The sequence below is a fragment of the Zootoca vivipara genome, chromosome 5 (assembly GCF_963506605.1).
Source record: "Zootoca vivipara chromosome 5, rZooViv1.1, whole genome shotgun sequence".
Classification (NCBI taxonomy): Eukaryota; Metazoa; Chordata; class Lepidosauria; order Squamata; family Lacertidae; genus Zootoca; species Zootoca vivipara.
In genome coordinates, this window is record NC_083280.1 from 86227434 (window position 1) to 86255380 (window position 27947).

General features: G+C 41.3%; 1 protein-coding gene across 1 annotated transcript; it reads right to left on the reverse strand.

Annotated features, from left to right (window-relative positions):
* Positions 1 to 268: 268 nt before the first annotated feature.
* Positions 269 to 27947, reverse strand: TM9SF3 (transmembrane 9 superfamily member 3). The gene is made up of 15 exons (XM_035137789.2): positions 27793 to 27947; positions 19026 to 19221; positions 18040 to 18162; positions 15144 to 15304; positions 14217 to 14294; positions 12033 to 12164; positions 10253 to 10419; positions 8205 to 8299; positions 6722 to 6852; positions 5526 to 5665; positions 4128 to 4196; positions 3873 to 4019; positions 2993 to 3076; positions 2773 to 2849; positions 269 to 2159 (listed from the first exon to the last, which is right to left on the reverse strand). Exons 1-15 carry the CDS (start codon positions 27868 to 27870, stop codon positions 2092 to 2094), a joined length of 1746 nt encoding a protein of 581 aa, XP_034993680.1. The 5' UTR covers positions 27871 to 27947; the 3' UTR covers positions 269 to 2091.

Here is a 27947-nt window from a genome sequence, read left to right on the forward strand (position 1 = left end):
TTGAAATTTGGGTTACCGTTCTAATTAGTTTAGGTAATACTTCCAGCTTCCAAACAGAGGCAAACATCTAATCTACCGTGGATCATAATGTGCTATGCATCCCACTACTGTGCAATCTGTAAGGATTTCCGTGAAGTTTGTGCAGAACCCCTATGCACTGCTACCTGAAAAGAGATTGCCCAGTAACTGTATGGAGGATTTAATCTGCTCTGTTAGAATTTATGAATAAAACCAGTGTTTATAAAATGAACTGCAAACACTACCAAAATAGGAGGGCCAAAATCATTTAATATCTGTCTGCCATTTAGATATGAAAAGAACTGCAGACCCACCATGGAATTTAACTACACATATAAAACATTTTCAGATAGCCAGCTACAATTCACTTACAGTAAATTGTATTTATTTCTCCTCTTCCACAATTTTCCAAGGTGAAAATAAGTATCCAAGTGAACTTACCTCGAGAAAACTGTTTTTGCTTTATACATACATACACCATACACACAGTTTAGGGCTAACCAACTCCCCTCACAGTAATTTGTCTTTTGGGAACATCTGCATTATTTGGAATCTGCCTTGCCTTGGGCTATACATGTTAAAATTAATCTTTGAAAACAAGGAACCCAGAAGGCCTTGCTGCAACAAATCTCCAGAAATAACTGTCATTTGTCCACTCTCTATTTCACCATCATAGCCTGTACACTTAATAGGTACCTCTTCTCATGAGCCAGAAAGCTTCTTTCTAAATTAACAAACCACACTGGAATTGGAATGGGACCTATCCTCTGGTGTTTGATATATGGAGAATATGTAGCACTTTATTCAAGAATTGGTATTCTGCTGTACTGCTTGAAAAAAAAAATCAACTGTGAAATTTATCTATTTTTTACAATCAGAACACTTGTCTGAAAAGTTTATTTTAAATTTTCTGAACACTTAAAGCAGCACTGCTTTAGGTGTTACAAATGTGTCCAGAGATAACTAAACAAAAGTAAACTTATAAATTACAAGTTTTTGCTTCTGAAAGAGCTTCAGTCAACAGAAAACATGACACACACACACACACACATTGCGAGGAACCCCCCCCCCCAAATTTCATGCAACAGCAGGCAGGATGTAAAAAGCCACCTAAATTCACACGTTTGTACATTGAATCATCAGAAAAAAGTATTCTTTAGTAAATCTGTACATCCAAATACATTTGGGAGCTACATCTAAGTTACATCATTTAATGTTTTATACACTTGTTACCCCTTTTAATCATCAAGTAAACACGCCAAACCGGGGATGGGCGGCTGAGTTAGGGGGGAAAAAATCATTGTAGACATTCAATTATTTTTGTTACCTAGACCACCAAGTGTTGAATAAAAGCCGATGGCATCATCTTTATTTACCGTTTTTTCTTGCTAACTGTACAAAAATTGCAGTGCAGAGAATTCCACCTTTGTACTTAAGATTCTTTGGATGGATCTCAGATATAGCTGGATATTCCTTTAATGACGAACCAATGGAAAGTTGGTCCTATTAGACTGATACTGCATGCAAATATTTGCTTTTTTAAAACAAATGCATGTAAATGTTAGAATAGGTGATACTGCAAATTATCCTGCTGGCATCCAGTGTCCCCCTTACCCTGTAGAATAGCACTAACAACTGGATGGAGGAAATCTTTCCAGAATAGTATTTTAAAGGACCAGAAACAAATCAGCAAAGTTTTAGGATCCACAAGTTTCATTTTCCTTTTATAATTAAATGGAACAAATGTGTAAATACAGTTTTGTCCTCTTCACTGAAGAGAGCTAGTCTATTTCATCTTTGTGAGCTAGTTTTTGGGAAGATTAGCATGTACTGGGGAGTGATGCCTACCGAATACAATCCAAGCTTTTGCTGAGAACAGTTGAAGAAAGTCAGTAAGAACCTAGGATCAATGAAAACAGATGTTGCTTTAAATGATCCACAAAAGAGAGACCCACAGAGTGCCCAGTGTTAAATACACAATTTTCTCCTTGCGCTTTTTGGTGTGCAAGTTTATATACTCTGTCCCCCACCCCACCCCACCCCAAGGGTTAACTGTTCCAAAGTTCACCTTCCTTAGTCAATTTTCACATTAGTGTAGATTTTTCGAACAAAGGCACTTGTTCCCATATAGCCAATAGCTCCTGCAAAAACAAGGCAAATATATATAGGTTAGATTTGCTTAAGTTCTACAAGACAATGGCTGCAATCCTCAGCTACGAATATGTATTACTGAATTCATTAGGACTTCCTCCCAAGTAAAAACACATCAGATAAAGTTCAATAATTATGTTTATGCCATACAATCATATAGCTTGCAAAAAGTTCATTCCTTAAAAAGCTTAAGATATGCACCATTGTCTTTTTTGGTATATCATTTTTTAAAATTACATTTTGTTCACCCTGGAGTGCAAGCTTCTTTTCATCTCAAACAACACATGCATTTCAGCCTAGAGTTTGTACATGTGCTGCCAAGAACCATACATATGACAAAAAGTTTAAAGACTAAAAATCTGATAAGCTAGCAAACTCATGTTCCCCAAACAGAATGAATCAGGTCCAGAAAACGAATTTATGGAATACTTCCCCCCCCCCATTTAGGATTCTTCCTAGCTAGTGTTCTCTGTTTTCTCAATAGACTACGAACTCACAGACAGGACAGACACATGCTAATTTAAGGCTGAAACCACAATATAACAGAATGGGCCTGGCAGAAAAGAGAGATGACAGCATTTCAGTATGCTGCAGAAAACTTACCGCACATTATTCCCAGCGCTGTGCTAAATACTGCCATATAACCAAAGTAAAATGATGTCTGAAACAAGCCATACATCCTGGGGGGCAAAAAGAGGAAGAGGAGTATTTTTTGTATCTCCCATATTACGAATAATTAATCATTTTTTAAATAAAAAATGTGAAGTATTAGCTTTATTAATTTAAAAGGGAAGGCAAATACAAAATGTCAAAGGCTACGTACTTTGTCTTGAAAAAGTAGTAATAAAAGGAATACATGTAAACATAGATTGCAGTTGAAGCAGCAGACAGAAAACTTGTCCATTGCCTGAAAAACAAACACAAATATTTAACAACTGGGAATAAAAGCCTGGCAAACAGTACAAGAAAATCTAGACAAGCACTGTAACAGGGAGTCATAAAATTTGTTCAACTGTTTACCACCTTGCATGAAAAAACAAGCTAGCTTTCTCAAGCTTTCTTCATACTATTGCACAAATTGTCCACAATCCTTGTGCACTTTTGAGGAATCGCCATTTTCCAGTTCTGTTTTTCACACATTTCTTTTTCTTGGCATAACTTTTAAACAATGCATTTAACATTGTTGACTCATCACATAAATAAAAATGTTTACCTAACAGACTATGCATGCCATTTAACTGTAAAAATCTTCCAAGCATTTTACACAAAATGCACATTATAATTGTCAATAAAATGAAGTCAAACATAAGTAGACCTAAGCAATTCAAAATATAATTGAATTACCAGTTTTAAGTTTACATTATTTAAAGAGTACACATAAAAATGCACAACAATGTTATGTATCTGGGTAGGCTTGCTTAATACACACACCCCTGCCTCAAATCAGGCTTCCTCAACCACGGCCCTCCAGATGTTTTTGAGACTACAATTCCCATCATCCCTGACCACTGGCCCTGCTAGCTAGGGATCATGGGAGTTGTAGGCCAAAAACATCTGGAGGGCCAAGTTTGAGGAAGCCAGGTCTAAGTGTTACCCCACTGAAAGACAGATTTCTTGCAAGTGCAGAATATACATTCTGTGGCACTAATTTCTAGGTTTTTTGCTGCTTAAGAGTGACTTGTAAGCGAAAAAACAATACTTACCACCTATAGTCCTCTGCATTCAGTAGAAAGTATGTACACACGATTGTCACACATACGGTCACAATGCAGAGAATAACCAGAACTAACATCATGAAGCCATAGACATAATAGATTTTGTAAGCCCAGAAGGAAGTGAATATAAAATACCTACAGAATAAAGAAGCATTGTTTATTGCACAGACATGAACATTTGATTAAACTAGGCTGATAATGCCTCGTAAAGCGCTTGCAAAGTTCTCTAGGCAGAAGACTCACATTTCAATGAAAATGGATCCAAATGGGAGAATCCCACCTAGGCAAACAATAACAGCTGGTTCCATAAACCTGAAAAGAAATTAGAATTAACTTTCGCATTTGACCATAACTAATGGAATAGCTCACTTAAGAGAGGGGCTCTTGCAGAATCACTGAAATCAAACAGAAGGTGATAGTTGATTAAAGGATGCACTGGTGGCAAGATCTAAGAGGACTGTGATCACTTCATTAAGATTCAGACCATGTGAGTCCTGATTCTCCAGAACTGTTGCTGTGTTAGTTGCATTCTGCACACAGTTAGTGCTCTGGATTAGAGTGCCAGCCCCCAAAATTCCACCTGTGCAAGGAGTTCATCACTGCTGGACCAAAAACATGGTAGCAGTTCTAAATCAGGAATAATGAACTTCTGTTCTTCAGGCCAAATTAGGCACACAAGGTCTTCTCCCCTCAGTTGCACCCACCTGTCCCCACATCGAAAACGTGTGGGGCAAGGAAGGCTATGACTGCAAAAGGAACAACTGGAAGCTTTAATGTGCATCCCAAATTGTTCCTTGGCAGGCTTGAGTTGCGTCTGGCACCAAATGCAAGCTCTACTGGAGTTTGCAGCACTGCCAAATCTTTGCAGCCCCAGCTTGGAGGGAAGACTCGGGAACACACTTAAGAGTGAGCTCCCAATTCTTCCTTTGACTTTTGGACCATATGATTGACAGCTAGTGACTGCCCACCTGTCAAAAGCAGCCCACAGAGGGTAGCCCAGTTCTCTAATCCTGCTCTTCAAATTATCCACAATACTCATCATTGGCGCTGTGGTCTAAACCACTGAGCCTCTTGGGCTTGCCAATTGGAAGGTCCATGGTTTGAATCCATGTGACGGAGTGAGCTCCCATTGCTCTGCCCCAGCTACTGCCAACCTAGCAGTTCAAAAGCATACCAGCACGAGTAGATAGATAGGTACTGCTGCAGTGGGAAGGTAACCAGCGTTTTCATGCGTTCTGGCATTCGTCATGGTGTCCCATTGTGCCAGAAGCGATTTAGTCATGCTGGCCACATGACCCAGAAAGCTGTCTGTGGACAAACGCTGGCTCCCTTGGCCTGAAGCGAGATGAGTGCCACAACCCATAGTCACCTTTGACTTGATTTAACCATCTAGGGGTCCTTTACCTTTAATTACAGGCAACAGACCAGAAAGAAGACCATACATTGCCACTCAACCACTGATAAAAAGATGTGGCAACTACCAGTGACACCCATAGGATTTTTATCTCTCAGCAAGTATTTAACCTAAAATTGAACTGACCTTCTTGGTAGTTTGGCTAGTAAAGGGGCAAACCTACTTTCAAGGACAACCAACTACTTCACCAGATGCATGAATGCCAAGAGAAGCAATTTATACTTTACCATTTTTTCTCTGGGATTGGACGAGGAACAGCATTGACCCGGCAAGGAAAGTTGGGCTGACCCGAAAGGTTCCGTCCCAGTATTGTGCCAACCAGGTTCAAAGGAAGGATAACAAAGAAGCAGATGCAGCACACAGCTACCTGTAAACTCATAATCACACAAGAAGAGAGGATATAAAATGCATCAAAGCACATGCACCCATTATAACAATTTCTGCTTCCTAGCAACATTAAACTTAACATGCCTATTCAGAATAGCAACACTAAGATTCATTCCATGAAAGGGTAAGTATCTGAAGGGGTGGGGGTAGACAGCACCAGGCATGAATTTGTCTTCTCCTCTCCTGGTGGAGGGAACTTTGGGAGCCCACTGCATCAGCTGTCCTGGAGCTCAGGGTTGGAGAACTCACACTCTGCTTGGTTTCTCCCCCAATAAAGACAGGTCTGGGGGTCAGGAAGAGAAGTCCCATTTCCAAACTTGGACTGCATTCACAGGGCCTTCCTAATCCAGCTGCTCTCCTTCCCTCAAGAGAGCAGCGGATGACTTCTTTTTTTTAAAAAAAATGGGGGAAGTAGGGATTTTTTGGTGAACCTTTTAGCTGCTGAAGTCCCTTTTTGTTTGTGTGTTTGTTTTCAACTGGAGTGAAAACCGAACTTAATATAAATATGTCAAAGGAAATCCTGCAACTGCAACTGAATCTAATCCAGCGAAATGAATCACAGGGAAAGTGCTATGCTGGATGATTCCTATCTCTGCTGAAGGACCAGCTGCCTTTGGTTTTCCACAATGGTCATCTAGAAGCAGTTATTATATCAGGCTAGTTTGCATCCCGAACTGCTTCCATGTAGCTAGTTGTTTTTAAAAATTAACTAAGATTTGTGGTGGAGCTTACCTCCCCGCACCCGCCAATCCCTGTTTCTTGGCATGTTGTGTATTTTATGTTATAACCTGTAGGGCAGGGACTGTCTTACTACAGATCTTGCAAGTCATTGACATGCAGACCCCCGGAAGGGCCCCCCCATCCTTGCTTTAAATCAATTAATTATCAGGATGCATCAGTAAACCTAAGCTTTTGGTTTTTTGTTGACGTGATGTAATTCAAAGTTTTGCATGCAAGTTCCCGCCTACTTTAAACTGTTAATTGCCCAAGGCCTTCTTGATTTAATAGACCAAACCTACAGCGCTAATGTACTCACCATTGTTCCAAAGGGAATAGCCCTTGATGCATGATAATAGATGGCAATGAAATTAATGAAGAAGGCTGTGCCACACACCATTGCAGGAATAAGGAACGCCCCAATGAACATCTGCTTTATCCACCGCCTTCCTGCAAGGAGAAATATCCCAATGAAATTAAGATGCAGGACGTGAACATGTTCCTCTCTGTAACCAAAAACACTGTATTGTGATATAGGAATGATTAGGTAAAAGGAAAGCATTATATAAAAATGGTTCAGGGAAAATATTAATATGTTAAGATCAAAGTGATAATTTTTTGGCTGGAAATGTCTGGATCCTAGTATTAACTTTCTTGTGTAGATCTAAAACAGACTCACGTCTCAAATGACTCTGTCAACAACCTTACTTGTACAGTCATACCTCGGGTTACAGACGCTTCAGGTTGCATGTTTTCGGGTTGTGTACCGCGCCGAACCCGGAAGTACCGGAATGGGTTACTTCCGGTTTTCGGGGCTCGCACATGCGCAGAAACGCTAAATCGTCTCTCAGACCTTGTGGGGGGCCGGACTGTATTTTTTTTTTTAAAAAAATGAACGAATTCCTATGCCCCACAAATAACCCAGAGATGCATTTTAAATAAAAGGACACATTCTACTCATGTAAAAACATGCTGATTCCCGGACCGTCCGCGGGCCGGATTTAGAAGGCGATTGGGCCGCATCCGGCCCCCGGGCCTTAGTTTGGGGACCCCTGAGATAGATCCATAGCTGGTTGAGCAACCATAGGTAAAAAGCGCTCATAAAACATCTCTGCATCAACCTGGAAGAGGGCATTGTCCCAAGTACTATACTGTTCAACATCTTGGCACAATTCTGTCTTTCACCTCTAGGATTTTCAAGACAAGGAATAGATACAATTGATATGGTATCTGCAGGAGAATTGCCCTCTTGTTGTTTGTGGTGTCTGCTGTCACCTAGGAAACCCCTGCAGCCTCCCATTCCTCTCCAAAGCCTTAGGTTGGGATGTATTATTTTCCCATAAATGAGAACAGAGTCTGGCTTTCAGTAGATTCCAAGGGGTTTCTTCAGATGGCAACATATGCTCAAAGGGACATGAGAGGATACTGCAGCATCTGTTCAGCTATTCCGATTAACATGCTGCTGAGGTTCTGTGAGCAAGAACCTTTCTCTCCCTCTGCCACAGGACACAAACTTGCTTACCCTTCACTGACTTAACCGCCGAGCCCTTCTTAACTCCTTTCTGATCAGGTGGGAGCAATCTATCCCAAAGACAACAGCATACTACTACTGTACTATATTTGCAACATCTAACTGCGACCACAGTGTTAATTTACTCTACATTTACTCAAGGTATTCTTGCCACAGAGAAATTTGCTAGGCACAGGTAATCCCAAAAAGTTAAAAACAACCCAGGATGGTGATGAGATATTAAATTCCTTCAAAATTATTTTTAATACGAAAGTAATTTTAAAAGTCTCACCTCCTTGCCTGGCATAAAGGCTTCCTCCAAAGTAGCCATTCACTGGGGATGTTGCAGCATAAACAAAAATAGCGGTACTTAGCATTGATCCTCTCCTAAAATGAAAGACATGTAGTTTTGGCTACACAAATGACTGCCTGAAGTCTACCAATGTAAAAAGTTACAAGGAGCAAATTGTGGAAGATATGCTGAAAGTTTAGCTTCAGCTAGCGCAAAACACCAACAATTTTAATGTGCAGCAAGAACAAAATCCCAAAGTGCTTTGAACATCTGGATTAAGTATTCCATTACAGCCACAGTTACATGTCACCATAAACTGCCGCGTGCTGCTCAATCACACTTCCCTTAACCAGGATTATGGTTTGTTTCTTCCTAAACAAACCACAATTAGCAAGTCATAAACCTTGGCTTATGGAAAAACAACCCATCTTCCCAGACCACATGGTAATCCAAAGTTTGTAGTTTGTTCCTCACCTAGCGTGAGCAGGAGCAATAATCAAGCAGTGTGACTCATTCATGATAAGGTATGGTTTGTAGCTTACCGTGACATGCAAACTGTGTCACATTGCAAAAAAGTAACAACTAGAACAGTTCCAACAGTTTTGGGGATAAGCAACATTAAACTATGTTAAAATATATATTTTTTAAAACTCTACCTAAAAATCTTTTGGCCAAATTCTATTAAAAGATCTAAATTATTTAACAATTATGCCCTTATAATTAAACACAATTCCTTGGAGATCAGAAGTGCTGGTATCACTGCTGTAGCCTAGCAGTACAAGAATCAAAACCATAGGAGATACTGCTAATTCTGATGTTGGTCTTTCGATTCACAATGCAAATCGTCAAGGAGCTCTCTAGTGAAATATCAGAAATGTCAGTATTTTTCAGATTACAGCAGCCTGGAAACGATACTCAAAGTTTTTGTTTCTGCTAAGTTCTACAAGGATCACTTGGAAGCTTCTGGCTTGTATATACAGTTCCAGAGAGTTTCCACAAAAACAAAGTGTCTCTCCAGAAGAGATACTGGGAGAGCTGCAAGAGGCGGTTTCTCATCACTGGCCCGATGCTCGCTCTTGCTATTCTATGCTTTATTTATTTATTTAAAAGCAGGCACCCTTTTGTGCACCCAATCTGTGCTTACAGGGTTAACAGCTCAGGGGACATGGCGTCCTGGTCACTGGGGTGTGTTCACTGTGCTATGTGAATGGTCTTTTCTGTTTTGCCGAACAGGGGATTCAACGTGTTGTCGCTTTCTCCTGGCTACGTTGTTGTACGTTGCTGTAAATAAAGCTTCTTAGATTAGGAAGAAGCTGTGTCCTGGGCTTTATTGTTACCTACACACAGACAACACCGCTGCTGAAGAAACTCTGCTACAGCCGGGAGCCAGAAGCAGTGAGGTGCAGCTGAAGGGTGCTGGACACCATTGTGTTGAGGCTCCAGGCTCAACTGGTTAAGGTTTTAACACCATAACTGAACAATGAATGCATGTCAGTTGCTGGAAAAACAGTCTTGGAATCCAGCAGCTTTTGGGTTCTTATCTAGTTCTGCTGTTTCATGGCCAAGTCAACTCTTTTGAAGTCTGAGACATAATTCATCAATTGACGGGCTACACCTTTCCAGGTTGCCTGAGCCTCTACAATGCTCTCCCAAGTAATCAGTTTGTGTTACTAAGTATGCTTTTAATCTGCACGTAGAAAGTACAAAATCAAGGTTTCTGCCAACTCCTCCCTCTTTCCATTTGGACCACACTATTTCCAAAGGGTTCCCCAGCCCTCAAGGGAATCCTTGTTCAGGGTACATGAACTCTTGTTTTGTTCATGGAAAGAAAGCCAGGATCCAAGAAGTTGTTTTAAACTTTGCATTTCTGAAATTTATGCTCAAGGGTTCTGCACCATGATGGCACCATGTTAACAATGATTTATGCACACAGTGGTGGTTCTCATAGAAAAATTTCCCCAATGTGATCCACTCTGTAAACTGTAAGGAGTTCCTGACTCTCAGCCAGGAGCTTTTAAAATATGATGAAGCCATGAAGCAATACTCACTCTGTGTATAAATCCTCCAGCATTGCAACAATGATCACTATGAAAGAAACTGCAAAGATCTGGCAGCCGGAACCAATCAAAGATGAAAATATTAAAGGATGACTGGATGGTCTGAAGACATCGCCATGAACCTGTTTCCAGCCATATTCATCACCTAGATCTCTGTCCTGCACACAAAAAAGTTTGAAAACAATCACCAGGAAGGAAATGGCTAGTAGTCAATCCCATTTAAGCAAAAATACCCATTTAAGGAGGGGGAAAAGAGACAATGGCCAAACTGCCATAGGAAGGAAGCACTTTGTGAGACGCTATGTATCCTGAGATGTAATAAATAATCCAAAGCACCGTGCATGAGGGTACTAAAGCTCACTAAATGGCAAGTGTTTGATACAGTGAGGTCGGAGGAACATCACCCAGCTTTGAGGCGTGAAGGCCGCTCCCTGCAAGGCCCTTTCCACCTGGCCTTTCCACCTGGCCTAGGGGGCAGGGCCCAGACTCACCCAGCCCTACTGAAGAGGATCCTCATGAAGCCGGAGGAACATCGCCCAACTATTGTTTTATTTATTTAACATGCTGCACACCGCTTTGAGGTTTTTATTTAAAAAATATAAAGTGGTATAGAAATAATAAATTAATTAATAAAAATTACTTGTGGTTAGAGTGAGTTGCCATGGTTGGCTATGATCCATTCTCTTTGCAACACTAGGGTGCCACAACACATTTGTATTTCAGTTGTACCCATTCCATTAGTAAGAATTCCTGGAAAAACACCACCACCAAATCCACTGTAAATTCTTGGGGCTCTGTCACTCAAATGCTAGTTCCCAGAGAGCTGCTCTCCATAGACAATCAGCTGGGGGGGGGACATTCTGTGCACAGCACCAGAAACCTTGCTAAGTGCTATTATGGACTGCCCCAAGGAGAAAAATATTTTCTTTCAGAGGAGCTCAAGCTTAGAACCACCGATGTAAGGAGAACATTCAAGTACTGTGGTTCTTGGTCTTTCATTTCCAGTGTTCTAAATGTTAGGTGTTTCACAGGATCTCTCTGCAATCGTTTTACCACCACCAGGAGTGGATTGCTTGGACATAATTCCTGACTTATATATTGATTGGCTCAGGAGTCAAAAAGCTCTTTTGCGAATGAGTTCATGCTTTTGAGTGTCAATACTCTGCTATACTACTGGTGGGGATGAAATGTATTCAAATGTGCCAGGTCAGCAAGCTTTTGAGAAAGTTCTTTGCCATAATCCACTTGCATTCCTTTCTTTTGAAAAAGGGCCGAAAGAGTAAAGGAATGTTGCTCCAAGCAGCTTTTCTTTTATGAGGCCTTGCATATTTGAATGCTCTGAGACTTTCCAACACCACAGTTGCACTTGTTTGAAGTCTACTCCTTGCACTCTAAAATAATTACCTATAGTGGTAGGGAGTTCTCTTGACTTTCTGTCCAGGCATGTTGGGGTTGGGGGTTGGAAATGCACTCCAATAAAGGAAGGAAGATGCAAGCAATTAAACTGAATATATGGGGGAAACATAAACTGAGTCAAACATAAACTGAGCAGGTAGACACCCCCATCCCCATGTCAAGGAACTTCAACCTTCCTGCATTTAAGCCCTCACATAAATTACACAGAAACACCCAGAGGAACTGAAATCTGACCGAAAACTTGTTCTAGAGATCCTTTCTTTTTACCGAAAAATTACTGTCATTTGGACAAGTTTTCTAGAAATGAAAATGCAATTTTTAAAAAGTAGTACTAGCAGATGAACAAGACTTTTACCATATCATCCATTTCTTCTTCTTTACTGTATCGTGCGTAATCTTTTCTCAGTGTCCTCATTAAAATCATAGAAACCAAGCCCACCAGGAAAATAACCATCATGAAGGAATTGAAGATTGAAAACCAGTGAATCTAAAATAAAATAGTGGAAATGTGTTAGCTTGTTTATTATTTAAGCAAGCTACTCAAAAGATAAAATAAATACTGTAGCCCAGGGATGGGGAACCTCAAGTAGAAGAGTCAAATGCTGCCCGGAAGGCCTCTCAACTTGGCCCTTGGAACTGTTCCCAAGCCACGCCCCTCACCGTCCTGCTCCACACCATCAATGCTCCCCCCCCCCCGGGTTGGAATGTGACTTATATCTAATAATGCTTCTTGTTTGACTGGATGGAGAACGGTGGGTGTTTGTTGCATAGCTGAAATATAGCCTACTGTACTAAGGTTTAAGAGTCACATCTCATGACAGAATATGGGCCTTGGGCAGAAAAAGGTTTACCATCCCACTACAACCCCAAAGCAGGTCAGGTCTAACTATGTCCCGTTCAGCACACAAGCCCAAAGGTCTTGGGAGTTGAAGAGGTCAAGACAAAAGTCTTTTAAGGGATGGTATGAACCGCCTTAGAGACTAAATTTGACATCAGGTTCAATAAAATGTGACCTATACATTTTAAAGCCCTGTTACTTAAAAACAGCAAACCAAAATGACACTACATTCCATACCACCTTTCTTTCACCTTCAAGAATTACAGATCAACACATGCACAATTTACCCATTTTATCCTCACAATTTGGCCACTCAGTCAGCATGACACCTGAACAGGGATATGAACTAAGCTCTCATATCCAAGCCCAACACTCTGTGCTAGGAGGGTCCAAGTAGCGCTGGAAAATCCAGTGCTACTCAGGCCACCTTCAAAATGTGTCAGCATTCATAGTTCTGTATGGCCCAATCTTCAGTTGGGACCCATTTGTTTCTCAGCTCCTGTTTAGCAATGAGGAAGCTTAATCACAAGCTCAAGTTTGGACGACATCTCAGGCTTAGTTCAGCAGAGTGAAGACTGAGGAGGAGCAAGTTCCCTCTCCAGGAGCCCACACATTCATGCAATCTCGATAAGCTCTAGCTTGGCTTCCCATGACATGTGAAAGAGGCAAATGAAGAAGTTGAATTGGGAAGATAGTCATAGCTATTTAAGCTTCTCTGCATTAAAAATAAATAAATTACATTGTTTATGTAGGTTACTGCTTGCTTCTGTGAAAAGGGAAGTAAGTGTAGGTCTGAGCTGGTTATTTATTTAGCTAAATAGTTAATAAGCAAACAGATTGTCCACTTTTAACAATGATAATTCTTCTCGTGGCTTCTTCTGCCCCTGCACGTAGGAGATATGATACAAGCAACTATCAGGATTGCAGTTTGTATCCACTTTTGGTCCAACTCAGAGTAGAACCATTGAAATTAATGAGCAGGTTTAATATAGGTTCCATTCATTTCCATTCATTCATCTAATTTAAGTTAGATGGAAGATCTTGATGCTGCCTGGCTAAGAGATTTTTTTTTTAAAAAAAAGTATGTCATTTAGGAAGTGCATGTACCAACATTTATTGTGCCATGAACTTTCACTGGCAAGAGCTTATTTTGTATTCATATTATTATTATTTGCATTTATATACAACCTTTATCTTCCGAAGATCTCAACATGGTGCACATTGTTCTCCTCCTCCCCATTTCATCCTCACAACCACCCTGTGAAGCAGGTTAGGCTAAGAGATGGTGACTGGCCCAAGGTCACCCAGCGAGCTTCGTGGCTGAGTGGGCATTCAAACCCTGTTCTCCCAGGTCCTAGCCCAGCACTCTAACCAGTGAGATAGCTTGGTATCATATACACACATGGGCTAGGTTGGAGGGGCAAGGTGAAATTAAAAGATGGAAGGAACATACCCTAGAAGCAGAGCTCATATGTAAAGCTAATGGAACTAAAGAAGAAGAAGAAACTCTTGTTGCATGCTTCTGTTTAAACGCCACAGGTTTTAAGTGACCTCCCCAACCTTAACCCTGGTTAAAGTTCTGAAGGAGAGTTCACTGTCCAATCTGGACACTACCCCTTCAAGCTTTAACCAGGACAGAAGTTTTCTGGGTTACTAATTATTATAATGTGCATATACATAAACTGAATAAAGGAAACATACCCTGTGTTGAAAGAAAGATGGGTCAAGGTACTTGTCAAATCTGTCTTCAAACTTCACGTCTGACCTTTTCCATTTCACCTAGAAAGAAATTAACACTTGGAAAGCTGAGAATATTTAGTTATAGGTCTACTGAATTCCAGTTCAGCAAATCACCTACAGTTAGGAAAAAATAAAACATGTGCTGACATAGTACAAATATTTTGTGTCAAGAAGACACAAAAATGAACTTTATACAGGGTAACAATTACCATGTTTTTTCTGAAAAGGGCCTGGTGTTATCCAAGCTCCATGGCTTGTTGAAATGGTTTACGAACTCCGCAAAACCGGAAGTTGTGTCCCGGTTTGCAAACTTTACCTCGGTCTAAGAACAGAAGCCAAATGATGGAAGGGCACTGGCAGCGGGAGGCCTCATTAGGGAAAGTGTGCCTCGGTTTAAGAACGGTTTTGGTTTAAGAACAGGCTTCCAGACGGATTAAGTTCGCAAACCGAGGTACCACTGTATAGTGTTTATTTTCACCACTGCATCCTTAGGTTGTGAACTGGCAATCTGAGTTGCCACCCTTCTTCATGACCCTACTCCTGTGCTTAACATGCAAGAGAACCTTTTCCTAGTAGGGAGACAGAGATAAAGAATCACTTGTTTATTTCAGTCATTATTTTCTCCATGTCAACTGCTGTTGAAGGCACAGGGGAAGGGCCATAAAAAAATAATAATGGCAAGCTGGCAACCATACAGGAAGAAGACTGTTGAAGCAGAAGACCATGTGCCAGAGCACTGTTAATATGCAAGAGCCAAACTTCAACGAGCACACCAGTTAGCTCTCAACGTAAGGCTAAATCGAAGAGATTACCTCAGCTTGCTGAATGGCCTAGTCACCACTAACATAAGAGTATAAATAATGTTACCCATGAATTTGAATTACTTACAGAGTAAGACATTTGGATTTTGGTGTTGGGAACTAGTTTAACTTTTCCTTCACTTGTCAGATTCACATCTACAATTCTATTTCCATTATAGCCTATTTCAAGTTTTTTGTACGTCCAGAGATAGTAATCTTCACCATTTTCATCAGCTTCACCAACAATACCTGCAAAGAGAAGGGAACGGATATAAGTAATATTATTAATTCAGGCACCAAAGCAGGTTTTGTTTTGCAGCAGGCTTGCAGTCTACAAGTGTGGCCCCCTTAGGGGAATAAAGATGGGCTTCAAGAGTTAGAGACTTCCCTGCTGTTGCAGAGATAGAGAGAGCTGCAGCCTGCAGGCAAACTCTGCATTCCATGCACACAAAACGATCCCGCAGGAATCCAAATTCTGGGTAAGAAAGCTAAATTACACAACATAAAACAAATGTGCATAGTTTATTTTGCTTCCACTAGTCATAGAGAGGGACAAGGAGCAATATAAGCACTGATGATTCAATTCAGCTACACCTTCTCTTGACTTCCCTACCAAGATTTCACCAAGCTTGCAGCCCATTAAATGATCAATTTAAAGTAAAATTGGATATAAACATTAAACCTGGAAGTTTAAAATCAACTTACAATGTAATAAAAAAAGAGCTATCACACACTGGGAAGGGATGGCTTCCATTTTAACAATCTCATTGCAGTACCCCAGTGGCCTTAAACAGATGCCTGCAAGTTTATCATTATAGATTAAAACTAAATTAACTAAATCTGTAGTAGATTAATCTACCAACCAGACAAATTACCATATCCTTGGAAAACTTGCACGGCTTAAAAAAAACCTAAAAAACCACAGACCGCTTCACAACACACAGCCATCAAAGTGTTGTACACAGTAAAAACAGAGTAAAACTCAGAAACACAAGCGTGAAGAACAATCGAATAAATTCAGCAAACTCTAAAACAACAAAAACATTTTCTCAAATATAAAATTTCACCTCAGCCTTCCTAAAATATCTATAAAGCCACGTGTTCCAGAACTCACAAATCAGACGAAAGTGCATGCTGGGAGCACAGGAGAGGTTGCAAAATAGTGCCCTCTAGCGATGGCTACACTGGTACTGCACCTAGGAAAACTTCCCTCTCCACAGCATATCAGCTTGGCTTTCCAGACTGGGCCGAGTGGAGGTGGGGGCTCGCCTGGGTGGGGGATGGGGGGAGGAGGGGGCGGGACAGGTCATGGGTCGGGACAGGGTGGGGCCAATCACAGGGATGAGTGGGGGTGGGGGGAGGGGCTGGGATGTAAAACAGGGGGACTCTGAAGGTGAGGGGAGTCTGAAGGGGGACTCTGAGGCTCAATTTAACAGACTGAGCCACAGCAACGCATGGCAGGGCCAGCTAGTACAGTGTGTGTGTGTGTGTGTGTGTGTGTGTGTGTGTGTGTGTGTATAGATATAATAAATGTAGGCATTGCGTGCGCAGAGGTCACTGCCTTTCTCCGTAACCGCTGAACCGTAATGTAACAAATTTGGCCACAACGTTCCATGCCCATCAGGGAGGGATCTGGCATAATTCCCCCCCAAAAAAACCCACACCTTTCACACCTAAAATGATGATTAAACACAAAAAGGTGGCTCACAAATTAGATGTCACTACCAGAAGCTCTGAAGTCTCCAGCAGCATCCAATAGAAAGGCAGATCACGCGCTGCCGCCTGCAAAGCCTCTCCGACATTGGCGCACACCTCCCAAGGCGACAACTTACAGTTGCTGCCTCCAACACCTGCTTGACATTTTAAGCTGCCACCTGAAACCGCTGCCTCCAACGGCGTGCAGCCATCCACTGCCTCCCGCTGCTGGTGCCTCACTTTGCACCATAATTTCATAATTTCACAGAACACGCGTATGGGGGGAATGAGTGTGTACAAAATGAAGGGGGACTCTGAACCAGAGAGGACTCTCCATGGAGACTCTGAAGGTCCATTTAACAGAAAAGGGTCCACTTAACACAAAAACCCACAGCAACACGTGGCCGGGCCAGATATATATATATATTTAGTAGGTGCCTAAACACCACCAGCTGGTGCCCAATTCCAGAAAGCTGGAGCTGCCACACTGAAATCTCAGTTTCCAAGTGCACTTCTGGGGCATATGGTAGTCTCAGCATGCAGTGCCCCATCTGAGGAGCACAGTTGCCAAGAAGGGATATTGTGGGCAAGGTGGTCCCTAAGATATCCTGGTCCCAAGTTATTTATGGCTTCAAATGTTAAAAGCAAGACCCTGAACTGTGCCCAGTAACGTACAGTGGTACCTCTACTTACGAATTTAATGCGTTCCCAATGCACATTCGTAAGTCGAAAAAATGTGTAAGTCAAATCCCATAGGAATGCATTGGGAGAAAAAAAATTGTAAGTAGAATCAACCCTATCTAAAAATTTGTAAGTAGAAAAAATCCTATCTAAACCGCATCCAAGATGGCGGACGGAGCTCCATTCGTAAGTAGAAACATTTGTAAGTAGAGGTACCACTGTATTGGCTGGCTACCCCAGTCAACAATTAAGCTGTTGCATTCTGCATCCCCTGCAGCTTCCAGGTTAAACCCAAGGGAACCCCATGTAGAGCATGTTGCAGTAATCCGGTCTTGAGGTTACCTATAAAACAGTAAAAAACTGTAATCATGTGTGTCACTCCAGCTGAGTAACACATACCCATTCCTTCCAGCATGACGCAGAGCTACAAACACAAAAGTGAGCCTAAGTAGCTCGTGCCAATTCCCACTGCCAGTTATTCAAGGTTAATGTGGAAGAGGCAAATAGGGAAGAAAGTAGGATAAAGCAGGAAAGAAAGGCGTCAGATAAGATCAAGGGTATACTACTTATTTAAATGTTTTCCGGTTCTGCAGGCAAACATTTCTTACCCCATATTGGCAAGTCGTCTATGTACATCTGATACCAATAATGATTTTTGATAGCATAAACAAATGCATCTCTTGTTTGCTTATCCAAGTCTATTTCACAGTAAGTTGTCTGCATCACATCATCTGTGGAAATTATATATAAAAAAATGCATTAGTAGTGCATTAACTGAAAGTTAATTGAGCCTTGGATATTACACTAACCATTATTTTACTAAAAAGATCAGTCACTCAAAGATGATTTCCCCCACTTTCAACCCCACTGAGCTCCTTTATGCTGCACTGTTGCTAACCCTTACTGCTGAACCACAAATAAAACTAAACCAACCCACAAGGCCCCAAAAGTCTATTGATGGGCATCAAATGCTCAAGGACTTAAGAACAACCCAAATCCAGCTTTTTGGCTTTGAGTATATACAGCTCTCAGTCCCTCAAAGCACACAGGCTGCATAGACTATCACTCCTGCCATGCTTTTCTCCAAACCAGTAACCAAACCACCAGATCACACACACACACACACACACACACACACACACACACACACACACACACACGACTCCCACAAAAAAGAGAATGTGTGTATACCTAAGCTTAGGAGATAGGATGCTGCCTGTGCAAATTTTCCAGCCATCCTTCATCATGGTTAATGGTAACAAAATTAAAACCCTGGTTTCAAATACTGGTTAATAGCAATTCCCACTAAACCTTTTTCCTAATCTTAAGGTCAACACCAGCATTAACCTTTATGATGTTGAAGACAGGTGTGGGAAAGGCCCATGGAATGGAACAGGAGTGTGGCCTGCTTCTGAACCCTTAAAAATAATTGTGAACAAAAGTAGTATCAATGATGGTGTTGGAGGGTTAACTAAGAAGTCACTGAGCTGCAGTAAACAAATTTATGAACATAAGACAATATAATTCCAAGTGTGTGTTTAAGACTGGAACAGTCGTGTGCAAATTTAGAAAACATTTAATAAAAGCAGTTTACCTTTAAATTTAATGTCCAGACCACTGAACTCCAATTCGACTCCTTGCAGTGCTTCTCCAAGCGTTTCATGGTAGTGACCAATGCTTTTTTTGGATCCACCACAGAAAGGGAGAGAAAAGTATTTGTATGTCTCCTGGCGATTGTGGTATGGTCCTACTGTATTCATCCATAAAACAACTTCTTCTTTATCTTGGTACTGAAAAGAAAGCATATTGAAAAGTAAAAGGATTATAAATAAATATGTTATTTAGAATGGAGCAAGTATTCACAGGAAAATCTGTGAAGAATGTGCAAAACACAGTGGGGAACATTTTTGCTTTCAAGGGCCACATTCCCACAGAAGTAAACTGTTGAGGGCCAACTGAGCTGGAGCTAATTATAGGCTCCCTCCTTGCCACTCACATGAAATTAGGCCAAGCTTGTACAGCCTTACTTTAAAATTAGAACTGCACTACATATTCAAATCCTTTTCTCTCTTGCATCCATCTTCTGCTAATAATAATAATAATAATAATAATTTATTATTTATACCCCGCCTATCTGGCTGGGTTTCCCCAGCCACTCTGGGTGGCTCCCAACAGAATTAAAACACAACAGAACATCAAACATTAAAAACTTCCCTAAACAGAGCTGCCTTCTAAAAGTCAGATAGTTTATTTCCTTGACATCTGATGGGAGGATGTTCCACAGGGCAGGCGCCACTACTGAGAAGGCCCTCTGCCTGGTTCCCGTAACCTCACTTCTCACAGGGAGGGAACCGCCAGAGCGCCCTTGGCACTGAACCTCAGTGTCTGGGCTGAATGATTGGGGTGGAGACGCTCCTTCAGGTATACTGGGCCGAGGCCGTTTTGGGCTTTAAAGGTCAGCAACAAGAGCACCAGGTAAGCACACTGTTGGCTGAATTGTGTAAGTTTAGCAGGAATATGAAGTGTTTGTCATTTGTTATGTATGGGCGTTAAAATGTCCAAGAATCCCATCTTACTTTTGATGGCTGCTCACATTCAGCACACAATAGTGAGGTGCTGTGTTTTCTCAAAAAAAGGTACATTCTGCTTATTATCTCTTGACTTCCTTTGACAAACAATTATTGGTGGTTTGCCACCAAAACACACAGCTCCCTACTGGTGGCACAGCAGTTGCAGATCACAGCACTAATAGAAGCTGGCCTAAGCTTTGCCAAGCAAAGTGCCCTGGCAGTTGTCCAATGTCCATGCACCCTCACACAAGGCAAAGAAAATCTTGGAGCATAGGGCTACTGCAGTATCAAAAAGCTGAGGCAGGGCTGCAGCAAGTGGGTAGATAGTTAGGAGAAAAGCAACTGAACAGGACACAGGGAAGCTTATGAGACAGTTTTTGCTACCTACCTCAAAGTGACCAAAGTGCACTAGGTTTCTACCTAATTTGGGCAGCTAAATGTAAAAAAGTGCAGTAAATTATATATTTTTCCTATGCAAAAAGTAAGCAGTATCTGTACTCCTTTTTTAATAAGAGTACATGGGTCAAGTAACGTCAGGGAAGATGTTAGAGAGGCATGGGTTAGAAAACTAGCTGGAATATGTCATTTTGATGGGAACAAATGTCAAAGGCTTCAGAGGAGAGAAGCAATTAAAAGAAGCTAACAGGGTAAATAAGAATACAGAGTCCTGCGGCACTTTTAAAAACGAACAAATTCATTGTGGCATAAGCTTTTGTGGACTACATTCCACCTCATCAGATGCATAAAATATTATCCCTAGTTACAGGTATACATTGCTAGGGGGGTGGGGAATGTTATGAATAGTAAGGTTAGAGAGAAACCCTGTCACTTAGTTGGTTCGTGCCAGGGTGACAACCAATGGGATAAGTTTGTTAACTGGCTTCACAAGAGGATCAAACTGTTTTAACTAGGAGCATTCTAAAGTAAGTTGTTTATCATATTTATACCCTTTTTATCCTGACAGGGACTCAGTGTCTGTGTCGTTAATGAAAGCACATGCATCTGTTAGTGTATTAAATTTCATTTAATAAATATATTAAATTTATAAATTCTGTATTTATTTATTTAAATATATATTGTGTATATTAAAAATATTAACTATATTGCAAAAAACTTTAATTTATGATATGGTTATTTAATTCAGTGTATGGCCCACGGGTTCTGTGTCAAAGTACCGTACTCTTGTGGCCCACTTAAACTGAGAGGTTGGATCGCCCTGGTCTAGTAAATAAGGCAGGTGGCTGCTACTGAGGTGGGAGGAGAATTCAGTGAAGACAACATCTCTGAGCCACAAAAGGGCCATTCCATTGTCACGGGTGGGACACTTGGACCATGTTTTTTGGTATTCACACATGCGTAAGAATGTAAATATACATAAAAATTAACAACCAAAATTTGAACTATGTTCTTAATAAGATACTGAACATTTTACTAATTTTTAATTTTTTTATGGATATTTTTGACAATTTTATTAAATGTTAAAGTATTGTCACGGGTGGGACAAAAAAGGACATGGAGCTTGAGATAAGTTTGATTTATGGAAAAACTCTGTGAGTTCGGAGGTGAATCAATTATAAACTCAGCATATCTGTTTAAATCAATGTTTATTGGTTACAACTATGCAATCAGAAATTTAGGTTAAGAAATTTAATGATACAAAATTAAGGAAAAAATGCTGTCACGGGTGGGACAATGAAATGTCACGGGTGGGACGCGTCTGGCATACACTTGATTTAACATACAATTAAGGTTGTTAAAAATGGAATAATTACAAAAAACCTTTTGCTATTACTACACTTACTATCTACCATAGCCTACAAAGTATAATGTTGTATTTACTAAAATTAAAATCGATTTTAAAAAATATTTTCTTCTAGTCCATCTCTGGGCCAATCAACCACTTTCAAACACATCTACATTTTCAGTAAATTCATAAAAAATGTTCCTTCTGACTCGTTTAACATTAGGTTGGGGTAAGATACTAAGAATATGTTCAAACTGCACATATGATATGTCTTTTTCATCAACTTGAAACAGCTTTCCAGAATTGTTAACTGCTCGCATACACATCACCTTGACTTCTCCATCATCTTCAACATTACTTTGGCATATTGCAGCATATCTATATTTAGTAGGCCTGGTTCTTTGTCTTTTTGTAGTTGTTTCAAATTCAACTAAAACATATGTCCCAATAGTCACTCCATCAACGAACGGCTTCAATCCAACCACCGGCACATCTGTTTCATTTGTACAACTTGCTACACCATCTTGTTTTTCTGTGTCACTTTCAGAATCTCTGTAAACATCAGAAACTTTTAACTTGAACAGTTCTGTGAAGACTACGTGGGTGGACTTTTGAAAAGAAGGTCCATAAACTAAACTTCTTTTGTCTTTAGCTTTAAAAAAACGGTTGGACTGCACGTTTGGAATCTTCCTCACCAAAGTCCAGCGCTCGTCTAGCATCGCCATATTTGCACTGATATCAGTAGGTGTTAAAAGGACAAACTTCACTCTCGGTACTGCTTTTTCAGCACATTTAACAAAATCTGAGGCTGAATTGATTACTACTCTCCTTTGTTTTACTGCATTCCAAACTGCTTGCTTAGTTAATCCACCAATCCCATCCACGACACCCTTGCCGTGGGATGTAGCAAAAAAAAAACCATTCCCCATCAACACCAAAGTCTTCAGGCATAAAACACAGATTGGACAGTGTGTACTTATTTTTGAACTGACCAGCACATCCGTCAGAATAGATTTTGACCTTTGTCAGTCTGTTAAATTCTTAAGTTCTTCAATTATGGCTTTTATGCATGCATATACTGAGTATTTGTCGTGGGTTAAGTGATCCGAAACCACGGCAAAAGAACGTACTTTGCCTTGAGTCCAAGCACAACCTGTAAATACTGTGATTTGGTTGTGGGTCCAGTGTGCACTTTGGATTTCATCTTGCGATGTTGCCAAATAGTTTTCAGCAAAATCCACTTGAAGAATCACCTCATCATCAGCTACTGTGTCTTTCATATTTTTGAAAGCTTTAGTTTGTAATCACTTTACAAAGAAGTGCTTCTTAAATTTACTAAATTGATTTTGTAGCTCATTGACAGCTTCTTCTATGGTTCCTTTTGCTTCAAAAACCTTAGGCCGGCTAGAACAGTCATCTTTCCATTGCTTCCAGAAAATCTCAGACGACATGTTTAAGTCTTCATCAATTAGGGTGTGCAAATTAAGTACACACTTTTTGCATTCACCATTCTCATACGTTCTGCAGATGTAGTCTTTCCCATTTTGTGTATTGATTCAAAGGTTATATTATCTGTATTACTGTATGTATTCGCATTAGGGTAAAGTAACGGTAACTGCCTTTATGTTCCAGAAGGAACAGCTACTATTGGTTCATTCAAGCAGCTGCATTTGGCTCCTTAGTCTTATTGGTTTCCACCAAAAGGCAGCTTTGTGGTTGCTTGAGATTGTTCCCTCCAAAATGTATCCCTTTCTAGCTAGTTCCCCTCTCCTCAGTCCCTCAGTCTTGTTTGCCAGAATAAAGAATTGTTACATGAGGAATCTGTCTCCTGTCTGCAGAGAGCTGAAATCACTTGCTGAAATCACTAACTCAAGCTACAACAGTAAAACAAGTTGAAAACTGTCACGGGTGGGACAGAAAAAGAATTATTAAAATTTCATGGTGTTTACATTAATTAACTGCATTTTTATTATTGATAGGTGTGTTATACTCTAATACATACTCCCACAATAAAACAAACATAACCTATAAATTAGTTTTATCACAAAATAAACTTTTGTACCTTTTGCTGTCACGGGTGGGACACTGAAACAGCATCCCATTCAATAATAAAAATAAAATAGAAATAACTTACCTATTTAAAAAATTTCAAGTCCAATGTGTAGACAAAGTTCTTCACTTTAATAATATACCAACAATGACAACCACAATTTTTGTTTATCTTTAAAAAATAATGCCAACCTAAATGAACAAAATTAAGCTACACAATCAGAAAAGTGATACTGAAACTTCAAGCTCAAATTTCTCATGAAAAAAATAATTTTAAATTCTTTTTTTCTTTGGAATATTGAACTTTAATATGTTTAGTTAATGAAACTATAAGTAAAATAAGTATATTTTAAAAATAATTTTTTTCTTATCAGGCTCATTTTTCACGGAATGGCCCAAAAATGAAAAGGACTTCTGGCATGTAGGTTTGTGAAGTTAATGAAATCTATTCGATACATAACTCAGATGCTTTCTTTTTACCATGTTATTTCTCTTTTGGCATATCTTATTTTTTAAACACTTGTTCCATGCCACCTATGCTAACCATGGAAAAAAGAGCTTAAAACATTGCAGATAACTATAAGGTATAAAATAGGATACTGTATCATCCACATGGATCTGTGGCTTATTCTGCTGATACAAGCTACACTGCAATGACTAGCTAGTCCCTCTGTCCTGTAGGAAGCCCACAATATAGTAATTTATATGAAATGCAGATTTCATGTTATTTTTAAATGGGAGAAAAGACCAGTTTGGATTATTTCTGAGGCTTCCAATGGACACTAGGGCCAAACATTTCTCTTGCCCTACCAACTGTGCATTTACTTCAGCACAAAGATCCTGGCTTGTATTAAGCCAGTTCCTCATTTTGCCCAGAACACGCAATTCTGGCTTAATGTCTGTTAACCAACCAGGAAATAAGCCTGATCCTGGCTTATTTTCCTGATTTAACTATACAGTCGTACCTCTGCTTACTTATCCCTGTGGATACATAAACTTCGGGATGCGAACGCGGCAAACCCAGAAGTTTATACTTCTGGGTTTCGCTCTGTGCACGTGCGCAGAAGTGCTCAATCGCACCGTGCGCGTACACAGAAGGGCGCCTCCAGTTACGAAGTTTTCAGGATGCAGCCGGGCCTCCTGTTCATAACCAGAGGTACTACTGTATTAGGTCTGACAAAACACAGAACTCTTGGTTAATATACAAACCAAGATGTTTGCACTGAAACCAGTGTTTTCTTCTGTGTTTACCCATTCATCACACCCAAGAGGAGTTGTGGCTTCCTTCCAAGACGCTGCACACTTTTTGATTCTATGGAAGTGAAATCAGCTACACAAAACCAAACTATGCCTTAGCAGAAATAAGCAGGTTCCCAAAAAAGCTTGCAGTCACTTTACTCCCCCACAGGCCCTTTTGCTACTGTGCTGCACTGCGGTTTGGCTTAGTGCACCATCCAAACCAGGGCTTCCATTTCAGCGAGGTGAATCCAAGGTTTGTTCTTGGTTTATAGTTCATGGTTAGTCTGGGAGAGCTAAACAACTACTGTTACTCTGATTCAGATAACATGGTAAGGCAAATCTTAGCTTCACTTATTGCAGCACAGCTCCAGAAACAATGGCAGAAAGAAAAACAGGCTACCAGCTACTCCATGGGAGCCCACACATGTCATGTTAAGCTGCCCTACCTATCAAGTCAAGCATTCAATATTCTGTCAGGGAAAACTTTGTTGGTTTAGTAGCATTGTTATACCAGGGATTAAGGCATATACTATGTGCCAGAACACACTCATCCCTCCTTGTCTTTGACAGAGGGTAGCCTTTGAATAGCACTACATAGGCTAAGGCTGCAGTCCTAGCTCCACTGAATTCAATGTGACTTACCTCTGAGTAAGCATAGGACTCAGATCTGGCCATTTTCTGTAGTGGCACCAAGACTGTACAACCCTTTTTTGAAAAAAAATCTGCTTGCTGCTATCACTGCTTCTGCTTGCCTTTCAATAAACCAGGATATCCCTGATAAAGGGTCTGGAAACCAATGGTTGTGGGAGTTGGGTATGTTTAGCCTGGATAAGGGGAGACTGAGAGGAGCCATCTTCAAATATCTAAAGGATTGTCACATGAAAGATGGAACAAGCTTGTTTTCTCCCATTCTGGAGGGTAGGACCTGAACTAATGGATTCAAGTTACTAGAAATGAGATTCTGACTAAACATCAGGAATAACTTTCTGAAAGCAAGAGCAGTTCGACAGTGAAACACACTCCCTCAAAAGGTAGTCCTCTCCTTTATTAGAGGTTTTTAGGCAGTGGTTGGGTGGCCATCCATCATGGATAGTTTTGTGCAGAGTCCTGCATTGCAGGGGAATGGACTAGATGACCCTCAGGGTCCTTTCCAATTCTACAATTCCTCTTCCAATAGTTTTCAACAGGTATTGCTTTTAAAAAGGAATTCTGGTTGTTGGTCAGAAGACCAATGGCCATCACCCACCTCCAAGGAGACCACTTTGGCCCCATTCACTATAGATGGAAAGGCAGCAGGATGTTTGCTTCCCCACTTGCTGCCAGAAAGAACATTCAGCTCCACTTTAGGGCTCCTTAATGAAGGATAACAAACTCTGGAACCATCCACCAGTTAGAGAACCAAGGCCTGCCAGACAGTGTGTATGTGAGAGTTGTGCATTACAGTTGGTTGCTTGAAAGGGAGAGCACAAATCTTTAAAATAAATAAATATACTGTTTGTGGGATTGTTCTTTGTTGTTTTACAAATTTACTTTGAAAATATGTACTGTGGGTTTTTATGTTTTATGTTGTTTTAATTTTCTATCACACCCTTTGCCACTTTGAATATTCTTTTTAAAGAAAGGCATAGTGAAAAAGAAAGCACACATGAACAGGAAAAGTCCCATAATCAAACAATTCCATGGCTTTGCTGTTTCACCTGCAATGCTAAGCCAGCCTCTGGTTTCTTTCTTCCCCACCACAGCAAAGGGCTAGCAGGGGGAAGAGCGAGCTGGAAACTTGAACAGTGTGCATCAGTACACTGCTTGTTTGTATGAGACCATAGATAAAAATAAACAATAGCTTAACTTGACATGCGAATCAAGTCAATATTTTATGTGCTGCGCATTTCCTATGTAGGCTACGCACATTTCCTATGTAGGCTACGCACACCCCACAGCGCTGCAGGTAGGCCACTGCTTATGGCTGCGTATCCAAGATTGCACATGCTTAACTGCTCTCTAATGGGGCAATAACCTGCCACAGAAACGTAGGCACACACCCCCACACACTTTTGCCATGCTAGAAGCCAAGACACGCAAAGCGGCAAGCTGCTGCCTCTCCCAACTTTCACGTGAAGGGACGACTATCACTATCGCATCCACGCCGTTGTTCTCGAAACTTGCCAAGCACGTTATGCGATGTGAGACGAACGGTTTTTTTTGTTTTGCGGATGTGGCTGGCGTTTCCCCACCATCACGCCACCAAATTCTCGCAGCGCAACGTTCCCTCAAGGAAGCGAAAGGGATGATGCTATCCAGTGAATCTCTCCTCCTCCAACGTGACACGGGGCTACAAAAGTCTTACTCGCAATCCTATAACAGTACTCGGGGAATTTAACGGGGCCGGACGGCGCAGGATGGAGCTGCACGGCATCCTGAGCTCGGTCGCCCGCTTCGCCTCCCACCTCCACTGGATAAAAGGCGGCCCCGACGAAGCCCCCTCACCCCCAACCCCGGTTCTTAAGCCCCAACAGGGCAAGAAGCCTTCCTCGCTCGGAGAGACACGCGACGGGCCCTCACGGCCACCAAGCGAAGCCCCACTAGGCCCTCTCCCTTCTTGCGGCCCTCAGGACAGGCCTGGAGGAGGCAAAGGGGCCGCCCCGAATCAGGCCCTTTCAGGCAGGGCGGGCAAGCGAGCAACTGACTGACGGAAAGGCGGAAGGAAGAGGGGAGGCCGCCCGACCCCGCCGCCTCAGGCCCTCCGCGGCGCGCCGGCTCACCGTGTGCTCGTGCTCGTCGGCGCGGCCCCGCACCACCAGCAAGGCCGCCACGCACCACAGGAGCCCGGCCGGCGCCATCCCCGTCTCCACCAGCCGCCGCCGAAGAAAAGGAGGCGCCGCCGCTTCCGCCGTTCCCGCCACGTCATCCGGGCGCA